This window comes from Lytechinus variegatus, chromosome 13 (assembly GCF_018143015.1).
Source record: "Lytechinus variegatus isolate NC3 chromosome 13, Lvar_3.0, whole genome shotgun sequence".
Lineage (NCBI taxonomy): Eukaryota > Metazoa > Echinodermata > Echinoidea > Temnopleuroida > Toxopneustidae > Lytechinus > Lytechinus variegatus.
Window position 1 is genome coordinate 27,984,278 of NC_054752.1, and position 23,318 is coordinate 28,007,595.

General features: G+C 36.2%; 1 protein-coding gene across 2 annotated transcripts; it reads right to left on the bottom strand.

Annotated features, from left to right (window-relative positions):
• Nucleotides 1–2,652: 2,652 nt before the first annotated feature.
• Nucleotides 2,653–21,344, bottom strand: LOC121426548 (protein FAM117B-like). Of its 2 annotated transcripts, none has more exons than XM_041622894.1 (6): nt 21,144–21,344; nt 14,856–15,113; nt 12,306–12,479; nt 8,673–8,886; nt 6,543–6,675; nt 2,653–5,274 (listed from the first exon to the last, which is right to left on the bottom strand). In XM_041622894.1, exons 1-6 carry the CDS (start codon nt 21,327–21,329, stop codon nt 5,031–5,033), a joined length of 1,209 nt encoding a protein of 402 aa, XP_041478828.1. In that variant the 5' UTR covers nt 21,330–21,344; the 3' UTR covers nt 2,653–5,030. The 2 variants fall into 2 exon arrangements, with proteins under 2 accessions (XP_041478828.1, XP_041478827.1); XM_041622893.1 differs by having other exon boundaries at nt 12,306–12,482.
• Between the last annotated feature and the right edge of the window lie 1,974 nt (nt 21,345–23,318).

A 23,318-nucleotide genomic window follows, 5' to 3' on the forward strand; every position in this document is an offset into this window, starting at 1 on the left:
ATCTTGTCAAAAAGAGAATACCCATTATGTTCTTGCTATTTGGTACATAACAGAAAAAAAGCTCAACTCAGGTGCATTGCTAATTTGCATAAAAAGAATCATTATTTCTTTCATAGTATACGTTGAATATGATGGGGAAGATATACAAAAGATAAACAATGTTAATATACCACGGCATTCTTTCCTTCTCTAACACTGCACAAAACCTTTGTATCTAAAAAAAAAAAAAAGCGTAAAATAGCTTTCGCAAAAGAAAGATGGGTTTTTGTTTACAATATGTACACCTAGTTACATACAATTTGAATTATGTACAGCTGAAGTGAATGAATGAATGGATGAATCGCAAACTCGCAACCTGTACATGAAAAATAAACAACCAATGCCCTGCTTGCTGGAATCATAGAGCTCAAATCTATTCATATTTACATCAAAAAAATCTTTTCCAAGCCTGAATGAGCAGGTAAAAGGGGAAAACACATTATTTTATCATATTCATTATTTTTCAAAAACAAACATTATCAACAAATACCAAATTTCATATATCAAAGAGACATATCAATAAAGCGTACTTGCCTGTTTACATGTGTATACTACGCAAGTAGTAAAAAAATAATAATTAAAAGGTGACAATGTTAACCTGAAAGTGAGCTATGTGCAATCTACAAATTTCCAAAACTGTGACAGAGTCTAAGGCACTACAATTTAGTGCATGACAACTATATATAGTCCATGCTATCATATCACAAAATAAATGACATATCTTACATGTTTATATTTTTCAATCAATTCTTTCTTATTTGTTTAAATATCGAGTAAAATTCATCACCAACATGCTACTTCACATTGATTTATCTTTAAGGAACAAGAGACATATCTCACAAATATTCCCAGCAACGAACAACACTATCTGGGTGATCAGCGCTCCAACGACTAAAACTGAGAAGCCATTGTACAGCACTTCATATAAGAAGGTCCAATCTGCAAATTGGCACCAAAATAAACAACGTACAGAAACCATCGGAAAACAGAATGCATATCATTATCCTGAAAAAAAACCTAACATATTATCATAGTACAGTGACGAGTCCTTTAAGGTAAAACTTAAGTACAAATTCAAGTCGCAACTTATTTGCATTTACACTTTTTCTTTATGTTCACGTCCACAAAAACAAATCATTTGTACAATGTCGAAAAACATACAACCCCACTGAAGGACATTCTAACCAAACTATATTTCCACATATAACTTTATCATTTTTTTTAATCACAAAAGGATAAATATCAAAAGCAAGTGGTATATATACGTTAGCAGGAAAAAATACCCTTAAATTCTCCAGTTTACACCATATACTCACGACAAAAGAATGTCTCCAAAAGTAAATAAGTTCACGACATTGACATAATTTAATGTTCAAAATATTTCTGGCATGTTTACTACCAGTGTTCACTTGTGTGAACAACCTACCACAAACATGACAGAATTTAATAATTACATTGATGACATTCATATGCCCTTTAGTGAAATGGGCAAATCGCATGTATATGAACTTTGTGTATCGCCAGAAATGAATAATCGCTGATCAATATTGCTACGAGAGGAAATATCTAAGTGTTTCCTGCATCTGCCGGCACGGGCAGAGATACATGATACCATGCTAACTGGTGGTGGGGGGACACAATACCCCCCTCCCCAAATAAAAGGTTCAATGCTCAAATCTGTGCCAGATCCTGACAGACTGTACTTCAAAAATCATTGAGTAATCAGTGCTGTCCGCTGATCGTTATAAAATACATGGATATTTAAACATCAATGTGTGTAATAATGTTTTTCAAATAGACCACAGTTTTGTGAGAAACATGATAAATTTCCAACTTTTGGATTTACAAATCTTGGATTGTTAAATTTGACTAGATGAGTGAGAATTGTATGAGTAATAGTTGCCTATAAACCAGAATAGTAAACTGACAAAAATATCACTTACAGGCATCCTTGCTACGCATAGTGGAGCGTTGTGGCCCAGTGGATTAGTCTTCGGACTTTGAAACAGAGGGTCGTGGGTTCGAATCCCAGCCATGGCGCAATTTCCTTCGGCAACAAACTGATCCACAATGTGCTGCACTCAACCCAGGTGAGGTAAATGGGTACCGGTAGGAAGTAATTCCTTTAGAAAGCTGTGTGCGCTATGAACGCCTAGCTTAGCCGGGTATAGTAGCGCCTTGAGCACCTAACAGGGTGGATATGTGCGCAATATAAATATCCTATATTATTATTATAGTAGTAACATAGGTACGAGAGTTTTTTTGGTTGAGAGATGGTCATTTCTTATGACGCAAGATTAATCACTTTCATAAGGTTCTAGGTAGTACATTTTTAATATGTGATAAGTGGTCTAGCTTAGTTCCTCCTCTGGCAAATTTATTTTTCTTTACTTTCAATCAAGAACGATCAGCACTGGATATTATACATGAGCAGGAAGTGCAAACTTTGAGATAAATATAATGATGAATATCGTTCCAATAATATCAATTTAAGGATTATCAAATCGGAATAATCCCGATATCACAGAAAAGTAAAGTAAAGATTCAAAGGTGAATATTTTTAGGAAACATGGACACAAATTTGACAATAATTAATCAGGATTTTGAAGTACACAATTTCAAGTTAAATAAAAACATACTACATTTAACTTAACCAAAGGCAATTTCATTTAATAATACAAAAATCTTTGCTCAATTTTCCATCCTCCATTTTTAAAATCACTCCTTGCGCCAACAAAAATCAGCAAAGCGTGTGCGGAGAAGGAAAATGTGCAACCGTCTATTGCAGCCTCTAAAAAAAATAATAATCATACATTGCAATATATACAAAGATAGGATTGCGTCCAAACAAATAAATGTGCGAACGCAGTTCAAATTCACCTGGCAAGAAGATATTTAAAAACCTTATTTTGACACTAAAAGCGATTGAGAATGGTTGACTACGTTTTATTTCTTTCAATCTACACTATGAATCAAGGATGAATACATGTCTACGATAGGGGGGGAAGAGAAGCAGTTTTGCACACAAAAAAGACGATTGGATACTGAATGATTGGTCCATTGAAAGTCACAAAAAAATATATGAAAATTAGAAACATATGAACATAAAGCATCGATTTCACATCATTTCATCAAACAATTACTGAAACAAACCTTTCGCAGTTTCACACATCCAGGCATTCTTGTATTTTATACACAAAGTCTTATATTCTTTGATATATACATCAAATCCAACAGCATGTTCTAAGCCTAACTAATTCACCATAACCAAGACTATATAACCTCACCTCCTAACAAATGGCTCCTTGTTTTATTTTATAATCAAAACCATTTTTTCAGAAATGAAAGTAATGGCAAAGCTGGTTAGTTTAAGGAAAAACAGACATAGCGTTTTCTTTTTGCAGGATACTGAGAAATCATTTTTGAAGTATTCTTCAAGGATAAAGTGCTCTATAAACACAGATTAGATACTCTTGCTGTTTGACTCCTTTTTGGGGAGTATCATGAAATATGAATAGATAGATAGATATATAGATAGGTAGGTAGATAGATAGAGAGCAAAAGAGAGAGTGAGAGAGGGAGAGAGACAGAAAGATAGACCGTGGATGGGGAAACATTTCTTTTGTGAATGTTAAAGCCGATAGAATGAAGAGATAAATAGCAAGATAAATAGATGAATAAATAGAATGATGTAAAAATACATGTCATACCCCCAATATTATCTTTTATATCATCATTTCAAGCTATGATAAAAATTTGGCATCAATTCAATAAATAAATTCAATAAGTTTTAGGTTTTACTCTACCACTGCCCCAGCTACATAGCGAGTAATCCAATATATTTCATTTTTGTAACATTATGACTGCTACAATTATCTTCTTGTATTTCAAATTTTGTAAATTCTTTTAAAATCAAACTAAAGGCTTATACCTCATGCACCAAGGAACCTTAATAGTCATCATTTAGGAAGTATTCTGTCATTATTTATTCCCATTATTAAAAAAGTGTGGGTTAATTGAAGCATTTATTCATAGAACCTGAACAAGACACCAAACAAAACAAAGTGTATGCAGATGGTAGGGGCAAATTATGTTATTACTACGAAGTACCTTTATAATGTATTAAACTGATTTCATCTTGACCATTTTATTGGGTATGATAAGTGATCTTTTCGAACATATATGAGGGTAGTGAAAAAGAAGTAGAAAAGAGGAAAATATCTAAGAAGAAGAGTAATAAGGAAGAAAAATTCCAGTACTTGTAAATATTATTAGGCATGCATGAAGCATTTGCAAGAATGTGAAAGGAAGGACTGAAGAAACAAAAGGGTGAATTTTCATCAAAATCAGAGGAAACTAGGATATTGTATCATTTCATAAATTAATGTGATATTGCAATTTAAAGATTAAGAACAAACTGATACTATTCTCTGAACCTTCTTTTTAGTTTTCTTTTTTCCCAGCATGAAAAAGGGATAAATCTGAAAATTTTTGACAGCCTAGGTGGAACATCACACCTTTCAATAGTATTTTAAAAATGGAACAAGAATTGTAATGGCATTTCCACTGTTTGGCTACAAAAATACACCAGTACATCTGGAACTTAGGAGTGGGTCAGCTGATCCTAGTCTTAAATCTGTTGTCAGGAAGTGAAATATTGCTACCCTGCATGTGAAGGATTGTGACACTGTCAGAAGTATTATCTGGAACTCAAAAGATGTTGTTGAGTGGGCCAGGTCTATCAGGTGTTAAGGTGATTGTCTGGAACTAAAATGATGTTACTCTGCATGCAAAGGACTGCAACAAAAATGCCAGCAGTAGTACATGGTGTAAAGTCGGGACATCTGAAACACGAACATTTCCTTGAAGGACACCAGAAAGCAAAAGATGTCCTCAAGATAACTGAAGGACATCACCCCCATGGGTCTTGATCAAGAATTAGGGCTCTCCGGACCTGGTCTAGCAAGAGAATGGGCCAGGACTGAACGATGTTACTCTGCATGGCCGTTGGTCTCAGGACCACCGATATCCGCTGTCTGGGTCTGGGCTTGTACCTGGGTCTGCGGACCTGTTGTCTGGGTGTGGGCGCTGTTGGAGGAGACCCTGGTGACTTTACCCTGAGGGAAGTTCGGAACGGCGCAGAAGGCCGAGCTATCGCTCTGTTCAAGCTTGAACGGGAGCTTGCTGTCTGGACAGTATGCGAGGTGACTATAATCATAAGGGATCTTGATTCCACTACAAAATAAAACACGGAAGAGAAGAACATATATCAATATTTCTTCCATTTGTAGCATATTCAACTCATTCAATTCAAATTTATTTCCACAATCAAAAAATACAAAGTCATTTACAGAAGGATATTTTCCATGTGGAAGGGTGAGAAGAAGCCTAATTGCTTGTATAATAAACCTACCCCATAGTATAATACATACTGGTATAAGAAACAATTTCAATTACCAGTCACTTCACTTCAACTCTACATGCTATGGACAATCTCTCTTAACTACATAGATTAACACTTTCAACAAATATTTTATTAATATTGTGTGAAAATGTAGCTATTCTTTTAAGAGTATGAATATGTGAAATTTCTTCGAAGACCTAGTGAATAGTACAACAAAATTTGACATTGGGTGACTGGGTCAATTTTGTAATGGCTGTAATGGAGTGTCAGTGATCACTTCGCTGTGTATGCAAATGACTTTACATAAGCAATGGGATCATTTTTCAGAACAACCGAGTCATTAATGCTGTAATCTCTTGTAAGAAATGTGAATTTAAATCGTTGCGACAAAAGCACTGAATTATTAAAGCATAGATTCAGACCAGAGATTAAAAAAATGATATTTACGAATTCCAACCTTTCTTTTTCAAGGCCTTACAACCCTCCCCCTCCCCCCAAGCTTCAATTTCTTAATAAAAGTCAGAACTATTGTATGGGGTTAGAATGCATGAGAGCTGAAAGGTAGCTCAAGCAGGGGAACAAATAACAACGTACCTCGGAATAGAATATTTCTAGATAAATGGTGCTATATAAATGCCTATTATTATTATCATAACAAGACAAAAAAAATGACATTCAGATCTATAAAAGAAATACTCAGTAATGACCATCAAAATGTTAACAACTGATGATTATCCAAATAATAGTAATTCGCTTTGATATTGCACTATGCCTATCTAAATTAACATCTATTTCTCACACAAAGTGGAATTAAACTATGAGCATGACGACAAGTGCTGAATCGGGAAGGTCAAAAGCCATCCAGCACAAGCCTGGGAGGCGTTTTATGAAAGGATTTGTCAGACATTTTATCCGACAAGTCCCATTTTATCCGACAGTTACCATATTAACAGTGCCTCTCAGCCAATCAACATCAGAGAAAGATGTCAGATCTGACAACTTGTCGGATGAAAATGTTGATGTAACACTCCCCTGGTAAAAATCATTGAAGATTGATGGGATAGCGCTATAAACCAACGACCATGACCTTGTGACCTACCTCATTTCTTCTTTTGTTTTCTGTGGTTTTTCGCATCCATCAGGAGGGTCTCTCGTTAGCTGCCAAGATTTGTTGTGACTCGGTGAGGAGGAGAACTTGGTGGTTCCAAAGTGATACTCGGGTGAACTTTCACCTATTAAAAGCAAATTATAGAGATAATCATAATAATAATCGCCAGTGTGGTGTTCTAGTGTTATAATGATGATTTGATGTTACAAGTGCAAAGTGTAAGCGTGCCACCTTGTGCTTGTCTCTTGGCCATGGGTATTATGGACAATTACACATAGCCTCAAAGTTGCTTAGTTTATTTACTCCTTTTACATTAAGTTGGCCCTTATAACCTATGGCAAATAATAATAGTAATAGATATGATACATAATACATCAAATCCACTCTGTAGAGTGCACTGGATGCATAATCAGTAGTTAAGAATTTGTCAGTAGGGGCAATGATAACAAAAATGAGTTCAAGCAGAAAACAATAAAATGGCCACCGAAGTGTTTGTATAGGAATAAAACAAAAATATGTTCCTACTGATTTTGGTAGAAAATGTGTCATTGGTGATAAATTAATCAAAATAAGCATGGCATTTCTGACATATATCAGGGTTTTTTTTTTTTCATTAGAAGCCAGACATCTTTAAAAAACATTAAAGGGTGAGACATGTGACCACAACACCAACAAATTGTAAAAGTGTGTTTCATTTGTAATTTTTGTGGGTTTTTTTTCTCTGAAAGTCTAAAATAGATTATTTTTTCTTTTCATATACAGTAACATATAAATGCACCAGTTAAGCCTGAACTGATAGTTTCTTTAAGATTTTGTGTCCTTGTTGGCTGATCCCAGACCCTTTTGACCCCATCCCCTCTTTCTTCAGGGTAAGCTGATGCATTGATACTTGTCTATAACAATGAACAGGATGTGCTTAATTATTATGCCAGCTTAGGAGGTAATTTACAGACTCTTCCTGGGATAATTCTATTGATGTCTGATCCTCTCTTGTCACCTTCATCCAGTAGATTAGTGAACTCAAATATGAAGATGACCAAAACAGGGAAACAGTTGATTATTTATCATACAAGTTGGCTTTTATGGTCATGCAGATATATCCTCTTGCACAGTGAGTTCAAATGATCATATGGTTATGAGATCTGCATTATTTCAAACCTCAGAATCTTTCAGAGTCAATTATGATTTAAGATTTATTTCTGAAAATTTTTGGTGGTTTTGTGCAGCCAGGGTCGTATTTCATGAAGGTAAAGTGATGCACAACTTTACAAATGAACAGAAACAAGTACCTTCTTGCGCTAAATGAGGAATCCATATTCTCCTTGGTATTTCAAGAAAGGGGTATCAGAATTTCTTTACCCCTAATAAAATTTTGACAAATAATAATCTTGGCATTCGATTGCTTTTAAACATGAAGACTTTGAACGAAGATCACATTTTCAAAATTTTGCTGACAAGAAATTTAACTGTAGGGGAATCTAAGCACACATGAACATGTGTTATTTGTGGATGAAGTTGTGCTCAACTTTCAAACAACTTTATGAAACAACCCCTTTGCCTCTCTGAAGACCGCCTCGCACTTTCTGATTTGTTGCGATCCCAATTTCAAATTAATTGTGATAACATTCGATATGGATATTCCAACTAATGAAATATTACGGATCAGAGTTCAGAATAGTGGTAGGATAACTGAAATCGAAACTCAGTCCAGATAGAGCCTCCCTGAATGAATAAAAACAAATTCAATTCCAAATAATGACGTCATCATCGGCTGCGACTTGAAGCCGATTGGGACTTTACTCCGACCATAGGGCTTGCCGCAAAGTAAAACTATGATTTTAGTTTTCCTAACAATATGCCAAACTTAAAAAATTAACTACTTGGAACTTTCATATCTAATGCAAAATGCAATTTCTTGAAAAATCGCGTTGCACCAGATCGCATAGTGTGAGACGGGCTTTACATAAAGCTTAGCGATTGATTTCTATCATTGATTGCATTGATTATTGTATATGATCAATCATAACAACCAGTCTACGATCAATCTCTCAGATTTATGTTGCCGGGCCCTGGTCATACAAGCCCCTAGTAGACTTCATAAGGTTTTAAAAAGATCTTTACCTTTATCCACTTTGACATCTCCGTTGCCCGTGGAGGAAGAGCGACTGGAAGGTCTGGAGTTGTCCATGACGAATGTTGGCGAGACAGAATGATTGCGGCTGCCTTGATCGCTACCCTCGGAAAGCTCCTGGTTCTCAACCTGCGTCTGGGTCTGCATGTTTGCTACCCCGGGGATCGGGGCACGGTGACCCTCTCGTAGCGGATCAACTGTCGGCTGTGGAAGAATACATTGTAGAAAGAGAAGAGTCCTGATAATAAAGTGGTGATGATGATAATCAACATCGTTCTGATTGGGCATCAGGCAAATAACAATTAATTTTCACAACTGACTGCCTTAATCTGCAACACTGGATAAGCTTTAACCTTGAAAAGAATGGAGATTTGAGGGTTCATTTTTAAATTTCCAGAGCTCTTTTGAGCATTTCGGGGGTGAAGTCGTCTTTATTTATTTTCTGTCAGGCATTAGAATGAATACACACAAGTGCCACTTTGAAACAGACCAAAGAACTGCTCAAAGGTACTTTATGCATGGAAACTATTCATGCTGGTTCTTATCATTGCATGAATCTATAATAAACATGTACATGAATGTATCTCCCAACATCTCTGTTCCTAGTTCATATGACAAGTTGTAATGCTATTGAATTATCACAGCTTGGGCAGTTTATGAAGTGAAAAGTAAAAAATTACTAAAAATCAAGAACAATGGGGGTTGGACCCGGGGATGGGGGGCACTCACATACATTGGTGGTACGGGGACGTGCCGCTTTGATGACCCCCTTTTCATTATTAATTTTCAGTTCTCTAGATACTCAATATGACGAAAGTTCAGTTCAGAATCCGCCCAGCTCTGCTCGCAAGACCCCTCTTATGAGACATCTCAGTTCCCCAGCCCTACCCAAATTGTCAAGCGTGGGCATCGCATGCGAGAGATGCACGTATGGCTTCGCAACTCCCTCTAGCTAACTAGCAGCTGCTCCATGCATGGCTAGCGTATGCACAGCGCTAGCGTGCACCGTACCTACAGTGTCGCGAACCCGTTGCAGATACCGTTTTTCCCGGTATATAATTAGTTCTCAAGACCCCATATTTCACCCTTGTAGTCAGTTCCTCAGTCCCCCATTTCAGAGTTTTGTGAGGCGCACCCCCATCAAAATATAATTTGAGTGTCCACCCCCTCCCCCTTATGAATATCTTCAGGAATTACCCCATTACACATGTACATACATATTGTAAACATGTCTGATATGCCAAAAGTGAATGTATATTTGTAGAAGGTTAACATGTTTTATGTAGAGCCTGCTGGTAGAGCAGTTTCATAACTGAAATGGCTAACCTGAGTATCTAAAATAAAACTTTATTACTTTTATGATGATAATTAAGCAAATATTTCATGTCACTAGTAAAACCACTGGTTTATCTTCATTTAGTCCACAAGTAAATGGTCTCCTTCTCAGATAGTCAAATACCACATGGGCTAAACTTATTTGGTCTACTATCGATTCGGTGTCAATACTACACTTGGTCTCATGCTCACATAATCTAATTTTCATTTAGACTAATGCTTGGTTCCTATACTTATTTTGTACTATGTCGAATGAAATATTTGGTCGTTAACGGTTGATTAAAAGACATATACTATTGGGGTACTATCTAGTGGATATTAGATGAAGTAGGTGTAGTAAATGTTCTCAAAAGAGGTTTCAATTGTACCATGGTACAAATCCATGGCCTATGCAGACTTTTTGTACAAAATTATGCTTTGTTTAACAAATTTTCGGCATTACTCCTATTTGTTTTAAGATCATTATGCTCGATCTGTAATGAAAATCATAAGATCAGTATGCTCGATCTGTATGAAAATCATAATTCATAAGTCAGAAAAAATTGGAACCAGTGGGATTCGAACCTGCCATCTACTGCTTTTTTCTGACTTATGAATTATGATTTTCATACAGATCGAGCATACTGATCTTATGATTTTCATTACAGATCGAGCATAATGATCTTAAAACAAATAGGAGTAATGCCGAAAATTCGTTAAACAAATTATAATTTCCTCCTATAAAAGCCTCTTAATTTACTAAAATTATGCTTATTTCATTGCATACACTAAAAAAAAATCCAAATCAAATGCACACTTTTGGCAAAAGGTGCTAAAAGGAAAGCGTGATAATAGGAGAAATCTGCATAATCCATAGTTTTGAACGATGATACAATTGAAACCTAGAGGGTATTCGTTTGTCTCGCAATCTACTATGGTCAACAAGGAAATTCGTGATCACTCTCGCAAAAAGTGTTCACTGGCTTTCTAGGAAATTCGTGATCACTCTCGCAAAAAGTGTTCACTAGCTTACAAGTTCACGAGCTTTCGAGTGCCGCTGCAACTCTTTATCAAGTGACAAGGATTGTCCGATATCGTACTCTATTTATACTAATCTCCAAGACCGTACGCACAAGCGCGATAACAATAGGTGGGCACTGATCTTTCTTTGGCAATGCAATGTACACCCTCCCAATCTGGGTGGTGTTGCTTCTCCCAAGCATGTTCTGCCACCGCGGATGTGTCGGTTCGCTGTAACCGAACATCGCGCTTGTGTTCAGAAATGCGTTCAACTATCGGTCGGGCTGTCTCTCCGATGTAAGACCCGTCACATCCCTGGCAAGGAATGTTGTATACTACGCCATCACGTCTGTGATCAGGGATAGGGTCTTTGGGGCGTACAAGCTGTTTGCGTAAGGTGGTGTCCGAGCGGAAAACCGTTCGGATACCGTGACCTTCTTATCGGCGTTTAAGTTGTTGTGAAAGGCCATCTATGTATGGCAAGACTGTACAAGTCTTGAAAACCTTCTGATCCCACGGCGTATTTGCATATAATTTGCATAACTCCTGACCAATCACACAACGGATCAGTGCCCACCTATTGTTCTCGCGCTTGTGCGTACGGTCTTGGAGATTAGTATAAATAGAGTACGATATCGGACAATCCTTGTCACTTGATAAAGAGTTGCAGCGGCACTCGAAAGCTCGTGAACTTGTAAGCTAGTGAACACTTTTTGCGAGAGTGATCACGAATTTCCTAGAAAGCCAGTGAACACTTTTTGCGAGAGTGATCACGAATTTCCTTGTTGACCATAGTAGATTGCGAGACAAATGAATACCCTCTAGCGATTATTTCAATCCGCAATAATGAACCTATTTAGTACAATTGAAACCTCTTTCAAGAATATATTAATTAGACCATGTGGGATTAGACCATACGAGCAGGAGACCACACGAGCAGGAGACCACATGGCAGTAGACAAAGTGGCCCGTATTCTGAAGTCGGGTTTAACTTTAACTCGGTTTAAAGTTGTGGTTTAATATGGGTAGCCAATTGCTACATAAATCACTAACAGAAGAGAAATCATATTTCGGCTCATTTGGCTCTAAAATCGTTCATAATTGTCTAGGAAGTATAAAAAGATGATTGTCTTCACCATCGATGAATCAGGATAGAGCACAGTAAACATGAGAAACATACAAGTTAATACAAATTTTGACACTTTTGGCTTCCCATAATCTTAGCACAGAGTTAGACCATGGTCTAGACTTCAGAATACGGGCCATTGGCTGTACACCAATCTACCTACCCGCTCTTCCTCTTCATTTCCAATGAGGACGAGCTTCTCCACTTCCTGGTTCAGACCCTCAACGCTACCCCTTATCCTGGGAACAGGCGGCGCCCTCAAGTGGTTGGGAACAGGAATGGCTGTGGAGCGGGGAAGTGTGTGCGCTTGACCAATCAGACTCGTCGATACAGAGACCTGCTAAAAGAGACACAATACAGAGAGGGCTTGTTGATTTATTTTAAGTCTTGAAGACATCAACAGGCGGGGGGGGGGGGGGGGGGGGTCATGATGATCTTTGATGAAGAATTTGCTCAAGTGGTTGGGGACAGGTATGGCTGTGGAGCGGGAAAGTAATGTGTGCTTGACCCCCCCAAAAAAAGAACTGCTAAAGAGACAAAATAGAAAGAGAAAGAGGGTTTGTTGATATAAACTGGTCTTTGAAACATTAAACAGGAGGGGGAATACATCATTGAGATCGTTAGAAAGAATTACACCCATGAAGTAACCTTAGAATGCATTTGGACCTTGATGTTGTAGATAACATAACATGATGTATGAAATGATCTGTAATAATGATATGCTTTATAAGATCATAATTAATGTGAATCATTGTTATTTGATAAACCATCATATCAAAACCACCACCGGTGAATAGAAGTAGTCATTAGTATCATTCAATAGCAAATTTGTCTGTTTATGACTGGTCTTATGATGTACATTTCAGCCAATCATATTTATTAATGACCCATATAATTTTTTTCAAACAAATCAAATTACATGTACATGCAGTGCAATTAAAGTTAAAATTTAAAACTGCGAAAAAAATATTTAAATGACATGCTAACAGTAGTTATGAAGTTTAATCTTATTTCTTGCTGTCGTTTTCAATGTAAACTTGATTTAATAGGCAATAATTTTAGCCAACAAATGCATTTCATACTGGGCACAATCATGTTGGTACATGTACTTGCATTTCATTTAATGATATGCCATTCATTTTGAATGACAAATTCTTTTATGATTGAATGTACATGAATTGATACATCAATACGTTATACATATATTTTTTGAAAAAGAAAATGAAGATAACTAATAAAGCAAATACATGTAATTACTTGATACTTGCATTTCATACTTTATTTTTAAAAGCCACTCCTACTTTAAAACTCATTACTTTAATCTGAAAACTGATATTTAAAATGATCAGTCATTTTCACTGAAAAATCCTCCACTTTAGCTTGATGTTATGGTTACATAAAAGAAGAATTGTAAGAAAAATTATTTTAAGTCAGTCGCTTGTTCGTAACTCCAGAGAGTGCTTGCAAATAGAGATTGATTATCTGGTAACAATATACATGAGAATGCACGATGGAAGAATATTAGCTTGACACTGCACAAGAAAATCCCTCAAAATTCTGAAAGGACGATCAAGTACATCGCAACCCCGCGAAGGGAACGAATCCTTAGTAAGAAGCAGTCTCCTACTCTCCTGCTCACGTGTTCAAACCAGCTCCTTATATGTGAGTGAAGTGCTGGTCATGTGACTGGACAGAGCAAAAAATGAAAATCAGACTGACTGGATGCAGATGGAATACAGTGATTAGGCAGTGCTACTTGAAGGGGATGATGATGCCGAAAGCCCCCATTGCATGTAAATGAGACAATCATTTTATGCTTTGTTGAATCAGTGCTTAATCTTCAAATTGGCATCATTATCATGTGCTGGTCACGTGACTACACTGTGACAAAAAGCCCCAGTGGGATGTAGATGGAATACATTACCTAAGCAGTGCTACTAAAAGGGAAAGATGCTTTTGATGGTGTACCCATTTCAAACCATTGTACAGTCTACTCCTATACACGTGTGTTTCCTTGTATTTTTTTTAATTCTACAAATATTCCTTTCTTCTCTGTGTATTCATTATACTAGGTAAGAAATTATACTTGATTTTAAATGGAAGGAAAGAAATATTTAGCTAGCTGAATGAAGCTACAAAGGTCCAATATAAAGCCAATCAGCTATGTCAAGCCTGTCACACACCATACTATATGATCGGCTTGTAATCCAAACTGGGTAAAATTTGTAACAGCATTCACGTTAGCATTCTAACTTATGAATTCTGGACAAAATCTGGTGAATTTTATGGGGTGCTGCAAGAAAATATTTGCCATCAATTGCAAATTTCAGATACAAAATTATGAATGATGGATCAATTCTAACTTAAGGAAATCAATTAATACTTGTCTTGATGCAAGAAGGAGGCCATCGATTAATTTCAAATTTGTAATGGAAATGCATGAATTTCAATTGATTTTTGGACCTAAAATTGACTTGTGATATGAAAGAGGTATCTGGGTGTGGCATGTTCCTTTTGGGATTAGACGTAGCTTCAGCCTGGTGAAGACCCCTAGCAAAAATATCTGAATATTTCTTGGATGAATTTTTGAGCAAAAATAAAAAGCTAGAACAAAAATAAGCCCAATATTTTTTGATTGGGCCAATCCATTAGATAAGACATAGGAGGCAAGAGAAGAACTTTGTTTTGATGAAAACACTTTTAAAGTTTCTACCTGAAAAGTGGTCGACGATGAAGAAACCGACGTCGTGCTAGATGATGATGGTGGTGGTGTGGGGATGGAAGTTTGTGATGAGGCAGTAGACGAGGAATTGGATATGGAGATCGTCGACGAGGACGACGAAGAGCTTGGAGCACTGACGGGTGAGGGAAGGTTTGCGACGGTCGAATGGTTCCCGTGGACCGGCGACGCCCGCTGTGTGCTGGAAGAGGACTGGCGATTACCTTGTTTTCTTAGCTGCTGCTTGTATTTCTGTACAAATGATAAAAAGAAAAAAAAAAGATTTATTACTCTTAGTTTGTGAATTAAATTGCTACTAAATGCTATTATTGCTACTAAATTCTCGACTCGCCGTATGGTCACCATAGAGCGAATGTGACTGAGGTATTTCTGTGCATGTGCATCCACACATGAACAATAACAATCCTCCCTTCCATGTATGATGTCCCATGTATTAACTTTCTGTTCAGAAGATTACCTGATTTTGAATTGACAATTGCTCTTTTTCATACGTGGTTTGCAACAAATACAACTATGCTTAATTGAATAATTGATTTTTTTTTTTTTGGGGGGGGGGGAGGTGAGGGTGCTGTTGTCAATTACGATGGTGTTAGCAAGTTTAGCATCTTAGCATACAGTAGTAGGGGGTTTTTGGTGGGGGGGAGGTAGTATTTTCATGTCATGGCTAATAATATTTTAATAGCATGGGTGATGTCAGGAAAAAAAATCAATATCTTCTGTATAAGGACCCTTCCCTGTATCTATTCATTCTAAATTACATTTTGCATTGAACCAAAATGACAGTCATTTTGAGCATTTTGAAAAGGTAGAAAAAAAGAAAGGTTGGACTTCCTTTTGATTGAAAATCAAGAAGCATTTGATTTTGCAGGGGCCACAGAATCCATGCAGGTGGACTGCATCCCCCACTTTTTTCCAAAACCATTTACATAAACATAAAATGACCATTTGATTGAGATTTGTTTTATGGTCAGCCCCCTCCCACTTTTGAAACCATTCCCCAGCCCATTTTGATGTTGATTAAATTGATCATAAATCTTCTCTGCAACAGGCCACTGGATACTTGCGTAACAATAAACCTTGCTTTTTAAGAGTTTGAAATTATGGCTTGCTGTTGCACAACTACTCAAGTTGAGCATTAAACTTGCCTTTAGGATGGAAAGGAAGGGGATAAATATGCCAAAAACGCATGAAAATTCAAACATATGGCCGACACATCACTAGGAGACACCCTCACCCTCCCATTACCCACTTCATTCCTCCTGAAAGAACTCTCCCATGCCTATCCGACAAGCAATCAAATTATCAGAGCAGCTTCCAGTGCATGCTACCAAGATTAGATTTCGAGCTGCGCATGAAACTCAAAGAGTTCTTGGGATATGTTCTGACAGAAGGAACGTGTGATGTGCACTTTCTTTTTCCCACTACCTCGACCCCCCCCCCAACCATCCTTCATTCAGACTATGAAAATTGAGGTATAGGCCTATGGGTTTGGTGGAAAAATGAAGAGACCACAAACCACTGTTGAACTAAAAATGTAATAATGTAACTCCACCAACACTTAATGTAAAATCAGTTGACCATAGAGAATTTTTTAAAATAATTTGTTGAACTAAAACTGTAATAATGTAAAGGGCCCATTTTTCAGAAAGCTCCCTGGGGATAATTAATACTTTGAAATGGAGGGAGCATATTGTAATATGCATGCATCTGAAGGTGCATAAAATGTAAAGAAGGAAAGGTGTAGGCCTATAATACAGGGGCAGAATAATTGGTCCACATGTACATGTAGTCATACAAAGCTCCATAATCTGATTAAAAAAACAACCTTAAACTCCCGAACAGGCCCCCCCCAAAAAAAAAATCTATTTGGGGTGCTACTTTTCACAACTTTGTAGACCTGAATATGCAACATTGGATATTAAAGCTTTATAAGCATTGCAACAAATAGGCATTTTCCATGGCTACTTTTTAAAATTTCCCTGGCTCTTTTGAGTATTTTGGGGGTGCATAGCTTCATAAATAAGAGTAGAATTTACTGAGCAAAATGCCGAAAATTTCATCAAAATCGGATAACAAATAACAAAGTTATTGAATTCTAAAGTTTAGCAATATTTTGTGCAAAACAGTTATCATGAATATTCATTAGGAGGAATGATGATGTCACATCTCCACTTCTTCTTTCGTATTTTATTATATGAAATAAGGTTTTATTCAATTTTTTTCCTCCAAGAACTAGAAAAATTGGATTGACAACTTTTTTAGTGTATTAGATATTTATTGATGCAACTTATTTCATTATAAAGGAGACATATTATTCACACAAGTATGAAATAATGAAAAAAAAAATGATTTCATGTAATAACATAAGACGGAAAGTGGAGATGTGACATCAGCCCACCTAATGAATATTCAAGACAACTTATTGCTCATCTTTAAACTTCAATAACTTTATTTGTTATCCGATTTTGATGAAATTTTCGGCATTTTGCTCAGTGAATTCTACTCTATGTATTTAGGTATAAATATTTTCAGCCTGGACCATCTCTTTAATTAAGATAATTACTAAATCCCTGAATTGGCAATGCATGTGAAATTCAAAAATTGCCATTGTCATGTGTATGCAAATGGAAAAGAAAAGAGTTTGTAACACATAATATGAATTGAAACTCTATGTACATGTACATGTATTTGTGTGTACACAAACTGTAGAATTCAACAGGAAAAAAATGTTATACATTGAAAGACAAATATTAACGATGCCAAAACTTGATGCGAATAGGAAAAATGAACAAGGCAACAAATAATTGATTATCCTTTATAAAATACTCGTCTTTAAAGCAGTATAACTTTCTGCTATCTGAACAGGTCCTGTAGGAAACTCAACTCCAGTAAGGAAGATAGTTGACTTACTCGCCGCCCATCATTTGGATGAATTTAGTAACCATTCCACGAATATGATACTCCCCGTGTAATTTGCTATGTACGAGAGGGCTCGCACATGTGCAGCTTACAAAACACATGCTCAATGAAACGCATACATGTACATGTACTGTAGGTTCCAACAGGTTGCTACATGTAGTATGTTCATGATACAAATGAAATGACTTGGCTTGATTAAAGTGATTGGTTAACATTGGTTTGACTTTTAAAAATCTGAGCTAGAAGGTCACACTTGTCACCTGTGTCTGTGATATGTTACAAAAATGAAGCCCAGAAATAATTACGTTCGAAAATGATTATTTAGTGCTTCAAAAATTGAAATATAAAGTGACCGGAAACACCATCTTAATTTCATCCCATACACTTACATGTATGTGTAATATTTAGGCGTCTATAAGACGCCTATTTACAAAATCGGGGTTTGCCTTGTAGTTTAAGCTTTTCATTCTCAATAATGGCTGTTTTCTGGGTTTATTAGTTCTAATACATGCACTTGTACACATGTTTCAGGTTTGAGAATTTTTTAAATCGGCTGCTCACAAAGTTAAACAATACCTTTAAGTATGCATGTTGTCAGAATGTGAATGAAAACTCTGCAACGTGCACATATATATTTGGGGTTTAATCTGATACCTTTTAAGGTTACAATTTCTGTTACATATATGCAAATGTATTTCAAATTGTATTCTGCGCATTATTATGACTGTCATGATAATTCATAATTTTAATAATGCTTGTCATGATTTGTTATTTTTCATACAATTCAAATATTTTTTTTTCAAACATAGGCTTATTATGCTTAGAAATTTATTCATTGGTTTTTTTTGGGTGGATTTTGCATTTAACCCAGGTTACATGAACTCATGAATGTACAATACATCTGCCCTATAAAAGACACCCACACATTCACACAACCAATGGAAAACAGACACAAAGAAATGATATGAATTGTCTCCACCTCCCACATAGTCCTCCCTGTGTAGCCATTAAGAAATTTCTCTGATTCAATAACATCGCATATTTGTTTTAATATGGTTTCATATCATACATTGGAAAGACGTAGGCCTATATTCATGTCTCGACATGTTCATCAATTGTTTATGAGTGAAAGGCGACAGTGACCATGTTTTATATTAGACTTGCAATTATGAGCGGTCATATTACGGTTGTGAAAAAATGACAATAATTCATTTTTTTAATGTATGTGCTAAATGGCCTTGGAAGGAAATGTGTAATTGCTGAGAAATTTATATCAAAATAAGCATAGAATTCCAAAAATGACTTCTTTCTTTTACCTTTAAGTTAACCATGATCACAAATCAAATTGTTAGAAGCTGGATAGAAGTGTACCATATTATATAGAGTAACCTTATCTTACACTTAGGAAGATATTATGACATTCAATCTACAAATACTGGCACTTTCTTTTAGAATTCCTTGTACAGGGATAATTTTCATGAGACATGAAGGCTGACTTCCTACTTCACTGCACTTTTAAGGTGCACAACAAACAATTTCCATGAGAATTAAGTTCATATGGGACTCCTTGTACCTCTTTTCAAACCTCAAAGTTGAAGAGAATGATCAAATAAACACATAATCATCATGGTCTAGTGGTTCTGACTCTCGACTTGCAATCAGAGGGTCATGGATCAAATCCCAGCCAATGAGTAATTTCCCTCGTTCATTAAATTTTGCTAACGTTCCTTTTTTATTATTAAAATGTGAATGCCCACACTATTTTTTTCTAATTATGTATTATGATTAAATTGTATACATTATGAATTATTTTGTATATTACAAACAATGTAAATATTTTTGATAATGTATTGTGAACGCAGAAATAAAAATAAAACAATTTATACACATTGTACTGCACTTTACCCAGATGCAGTATTTGATGAGTACCTAGTAGAGTTTTTCCCTCAAAATGTATGTGTCTGGATGACTGATGGGCTAACATGAGATTAATGACAATGTATTGAGCACTGAGCTGGGAGGACGCAAGGGCTCTAAATTCCATATTTCCTATTGCCAATAGGAATTTGATAAACATGTAATTTTAGTCTTAAATATCTGTAATGGTTGATCTTACATGTACAATGTAGGAAACTTGAGATAACAGCTGGGACAAGAGTTAAAGAGATGGTCCGTGCTAAAAATATCTGTTATAGTAAAACTCATAAAGCAAAATGCTGAAAATTTCATCAAAACCTGATAACATAAAGGAAATTTAATACTAAATTTGAAATTTTAGCAATATTTTGTGACAACAGTTAATGGTCATCATCATGAATATTCATTGATCCATTGGGCTAATGATGTCATATGCACACTTTCCTTTTTCTTATGTTATCACATGATATGTCTCCTTTATAATAAAATAAGTTGAAGCAATGTAATGCATTAATTCTGATGTCAATTCTTTTTTTTTTATTCTTGGAGGACAAGATTTGAATAAACATAATTTCATATATAATGAAATACATAAGAATGAGTGGGGATGTGACATAAAACCTCAAATGCCATAACTTTGTTATTCCTTGTCTGATTTGATCAATTTTCAGCCAAGATTACACCTTTCAAAGTTTGTGTTATAACAAGATATGTGCTGAATGTCAGTTATAATTGTTTTTCTTTTAATAGTTTTTTGTTATTGTTGTTGTTGATTGTATATTTCATTTGTCTATTAAAGGATTATTTATCTTTTGTTAAACTAGTATTGCTCTTATTTTGACTTTGGAGCACCCCCTCCCTGAAATGTGGTGATGTGTCCTTGCCCAGAATAAGCCAGTTCGTAGTTCCTTTCTGCGCATGATCAAAAGATTCTACGCATGATCAGAAGAAGGTCATTTGTACTAAAGTGACATGGTGCTTTAAAATCTAATGAGATAAGCACCAACTTTGATGTCTTGATTATTCATATATTCTTTTGAATTGTCGTTTTCATTTACATCGACAAAAAACAACAATGCTTCCACGAACGACTGGTATTTCACAGTTTGTCAAGTACATTGTGCAACATGCTATTAAAGATATGCATTCAAAGTAGGAATGCAACAAATACCTTCATTAAGTGTTCATTGGTGTGCTATTCTAGTCACCTGGTCTATTCAATTTCTTCATCCTGCTATGTAAGGCAAGCTTACGTAATATCTTGCTTTGAAATCTGCCTATCATGATGAAAGAAATGAAAGGTCATTTGACCAAAATTGCCCATGAAGTAACTACGAACTGGTCTATACGCCACTGACTGTTAGATCAGATATTAATTAGACCGACTGCTACACATTAGACCAAGTGGATGTTAAACTAACTTACCTCTTTCAAATTGTCTGCACTTCCCCACGATGAAGACCTTTTGTGAGAGCCCTTCCTTTCAACATCATCAGTCTGGAAATGAAAAAAAAACACAATAAAACATATTATTGTTGTAGCACCATTGCAAGGCACTAAGACCTTTACACATACATGTATATTTATTCTGGTGTAGGTAGAAATGTACATGTATGCATATCTGTCTGAATGGGGGGGGGGGGGGTATTGCCTTCAACGAAACCATGGAAATGACATGTAAAATAGGTAGTCAAGGTACATAAAACTTGAATCTCTCTTTTAATCATTGGCGATAGTGCACTGCTCAGCAAAATTAATGCCCATTACTATCTCTCCTATGTTTCACAAATCTCTGTACTACACGCATAAAAACAAAACTTGTGAAAGGAGATTTCTGATTCTGATGAAGTGTAAAGTACAATGTACCTTCAAGGTATTCATTGTAATTCTTTAGGGGGAAATGGAGGTACTATTATCAAGATGTCCATAATGATTATGCATTACTTCTAATATACATGTAGTGTTCTTATAATTATTAATGTATTTTTCATTTGGTAATATCTTTATTTCTGAAAGATTAAAATTGAGTCATTTCTTTCAGAAATAACCTAAAAAGTTAAAATATTTACTTGAATTTAAGTTCTGAGAAGATGATATCAAGCTCTCTTGAATGACTTCACCTGAGAAGGTGGGTGTCATATATGCTTGTTAAAGTAGATGTTGTGACATTAAAGGGGAAAAAGATGCTTTTCAAGAAATGGGGCATCACCCGGAGGCTTTTGTATGTACAAAAACAAGGAAGGGAACTTGGAATATAAAGTGACAATTATTATATTTAGAGAGAGAGGTAGAGAGATGGTTCAGAATAGTGAAAGGGAGGTGAGGGAGAGACAGAAGAGTTTAATAGGGATGGGAGAGGAGAAGAGGAAGAAGGGGGGGAGGCAGAGGGGAAGGGGGAGGGGAGGGGAAGGGAGAGAGGGGGATGGAGAGGGGAGCAAAATGGGGGAGAGAAGGAAGGTAAAGGAAATAAACGGAAATAATGCGTGATACTGAAATACAAGTCTACATGTACATTTTTTATTTACGCTTTGACATACATGTAATATAGTAGGATGAGATAGAGAGAGAAATGAGATGGGAGGGGTCATCAAATGAGCAGCAAAAAACAAATCCCTTGAAATGCGCCTCTAAAATAAATAATAAAAATTCAAAATGGAGACTATAAAGGCGGTGCTGCACCATCCCTAGTTTGCTCAATCTCGAGATTTTAGCCCGATCGGCCGTCTTCGCGATTAATCTCGAGATTCAAGAAACCCCGTCTCCACCATCGCAAGAAGAGCAATTCCTGCTCGAGCGGGGCATCGATGCATTATGGTCTGACACCGTGAATAAATAATCCTGAGTGCATCTGCACCTACGAATTAGCGCAATAATTCGTGAAATAGCGCGCTATTTTGCAAATAATCCCAAGTTGACTTGGGATTGCAATCTCGAGATTAATCCTACGAACTAGCGCGATAATTGCGTCTCCACTGTAAATAATCTCGAGATTGTTCAGATCGGGATAATTTGCTGGATCAGAAATAGCACGCTAATTTGAAAACTCGGGATGGTGCAGACGGCCCTAAAGAGACCTGATTAGTACAGACTCCATGAAATTTGCCATTGACTGGAGTATCAGTACATGTATACATGTACAAGAAAAACTGTAAATTATTTTGATACAAAAACATTATTCAAACCCTGTTCTCCAGGCTGTTTACTCTACCATTAGAAGTTATGAACATTGCCGCACAATACGAAAATAAAAAATCAATTATTATAAAAGAAAGTCCTCTTTAGTGAACCCCTACAACAAATATATTGTAAGTGTATGTATATAAATGTATATATATATATATAGAAGGAAGCAAAAACATGACAAAAGTTGTTCACCTTTTTAATCTAAAAAAAGATGGTATAAGAAAAGAGAAAGTTGGTTCATCTTTTATCTAGAGCAGCTAGCACAAGGCTAGTGGTTGAACTTTGCTGCAAAACATCCATTATACAATTCCCTATCGCGGCCAGTCATCCGGCCCGAGAGCCATGCAGTAACTGACGTCAGCGCAGAGGTTGCCTGCGTCTTTGGGACACAATTTTATCCCGCTGTTTCGCTGGAAA

Coding starts and splice junctions, on each gene's coding strand:
- LOC121426548 (XM_041622893.1), bottom strand. CDS start 21,329: ATGTACATTTCTACCTACACCAGAATAAATATACATGTATGTGTAAAG. Junction 12,483..14,855: donor CATCGTCGACCACTTTTCAG/GTAGAAACTTTA, acceptor TGTCTCTTTTAG/CAGGTCTCTGTATCGACGAG. Junction 6,676..8,672: donor AGATGTCAAAGTGGATAAAG/GTAAAGATCTTT, acceptor TGCTTTTAATAG/GTGAAAGTTCACCCGAGTAT.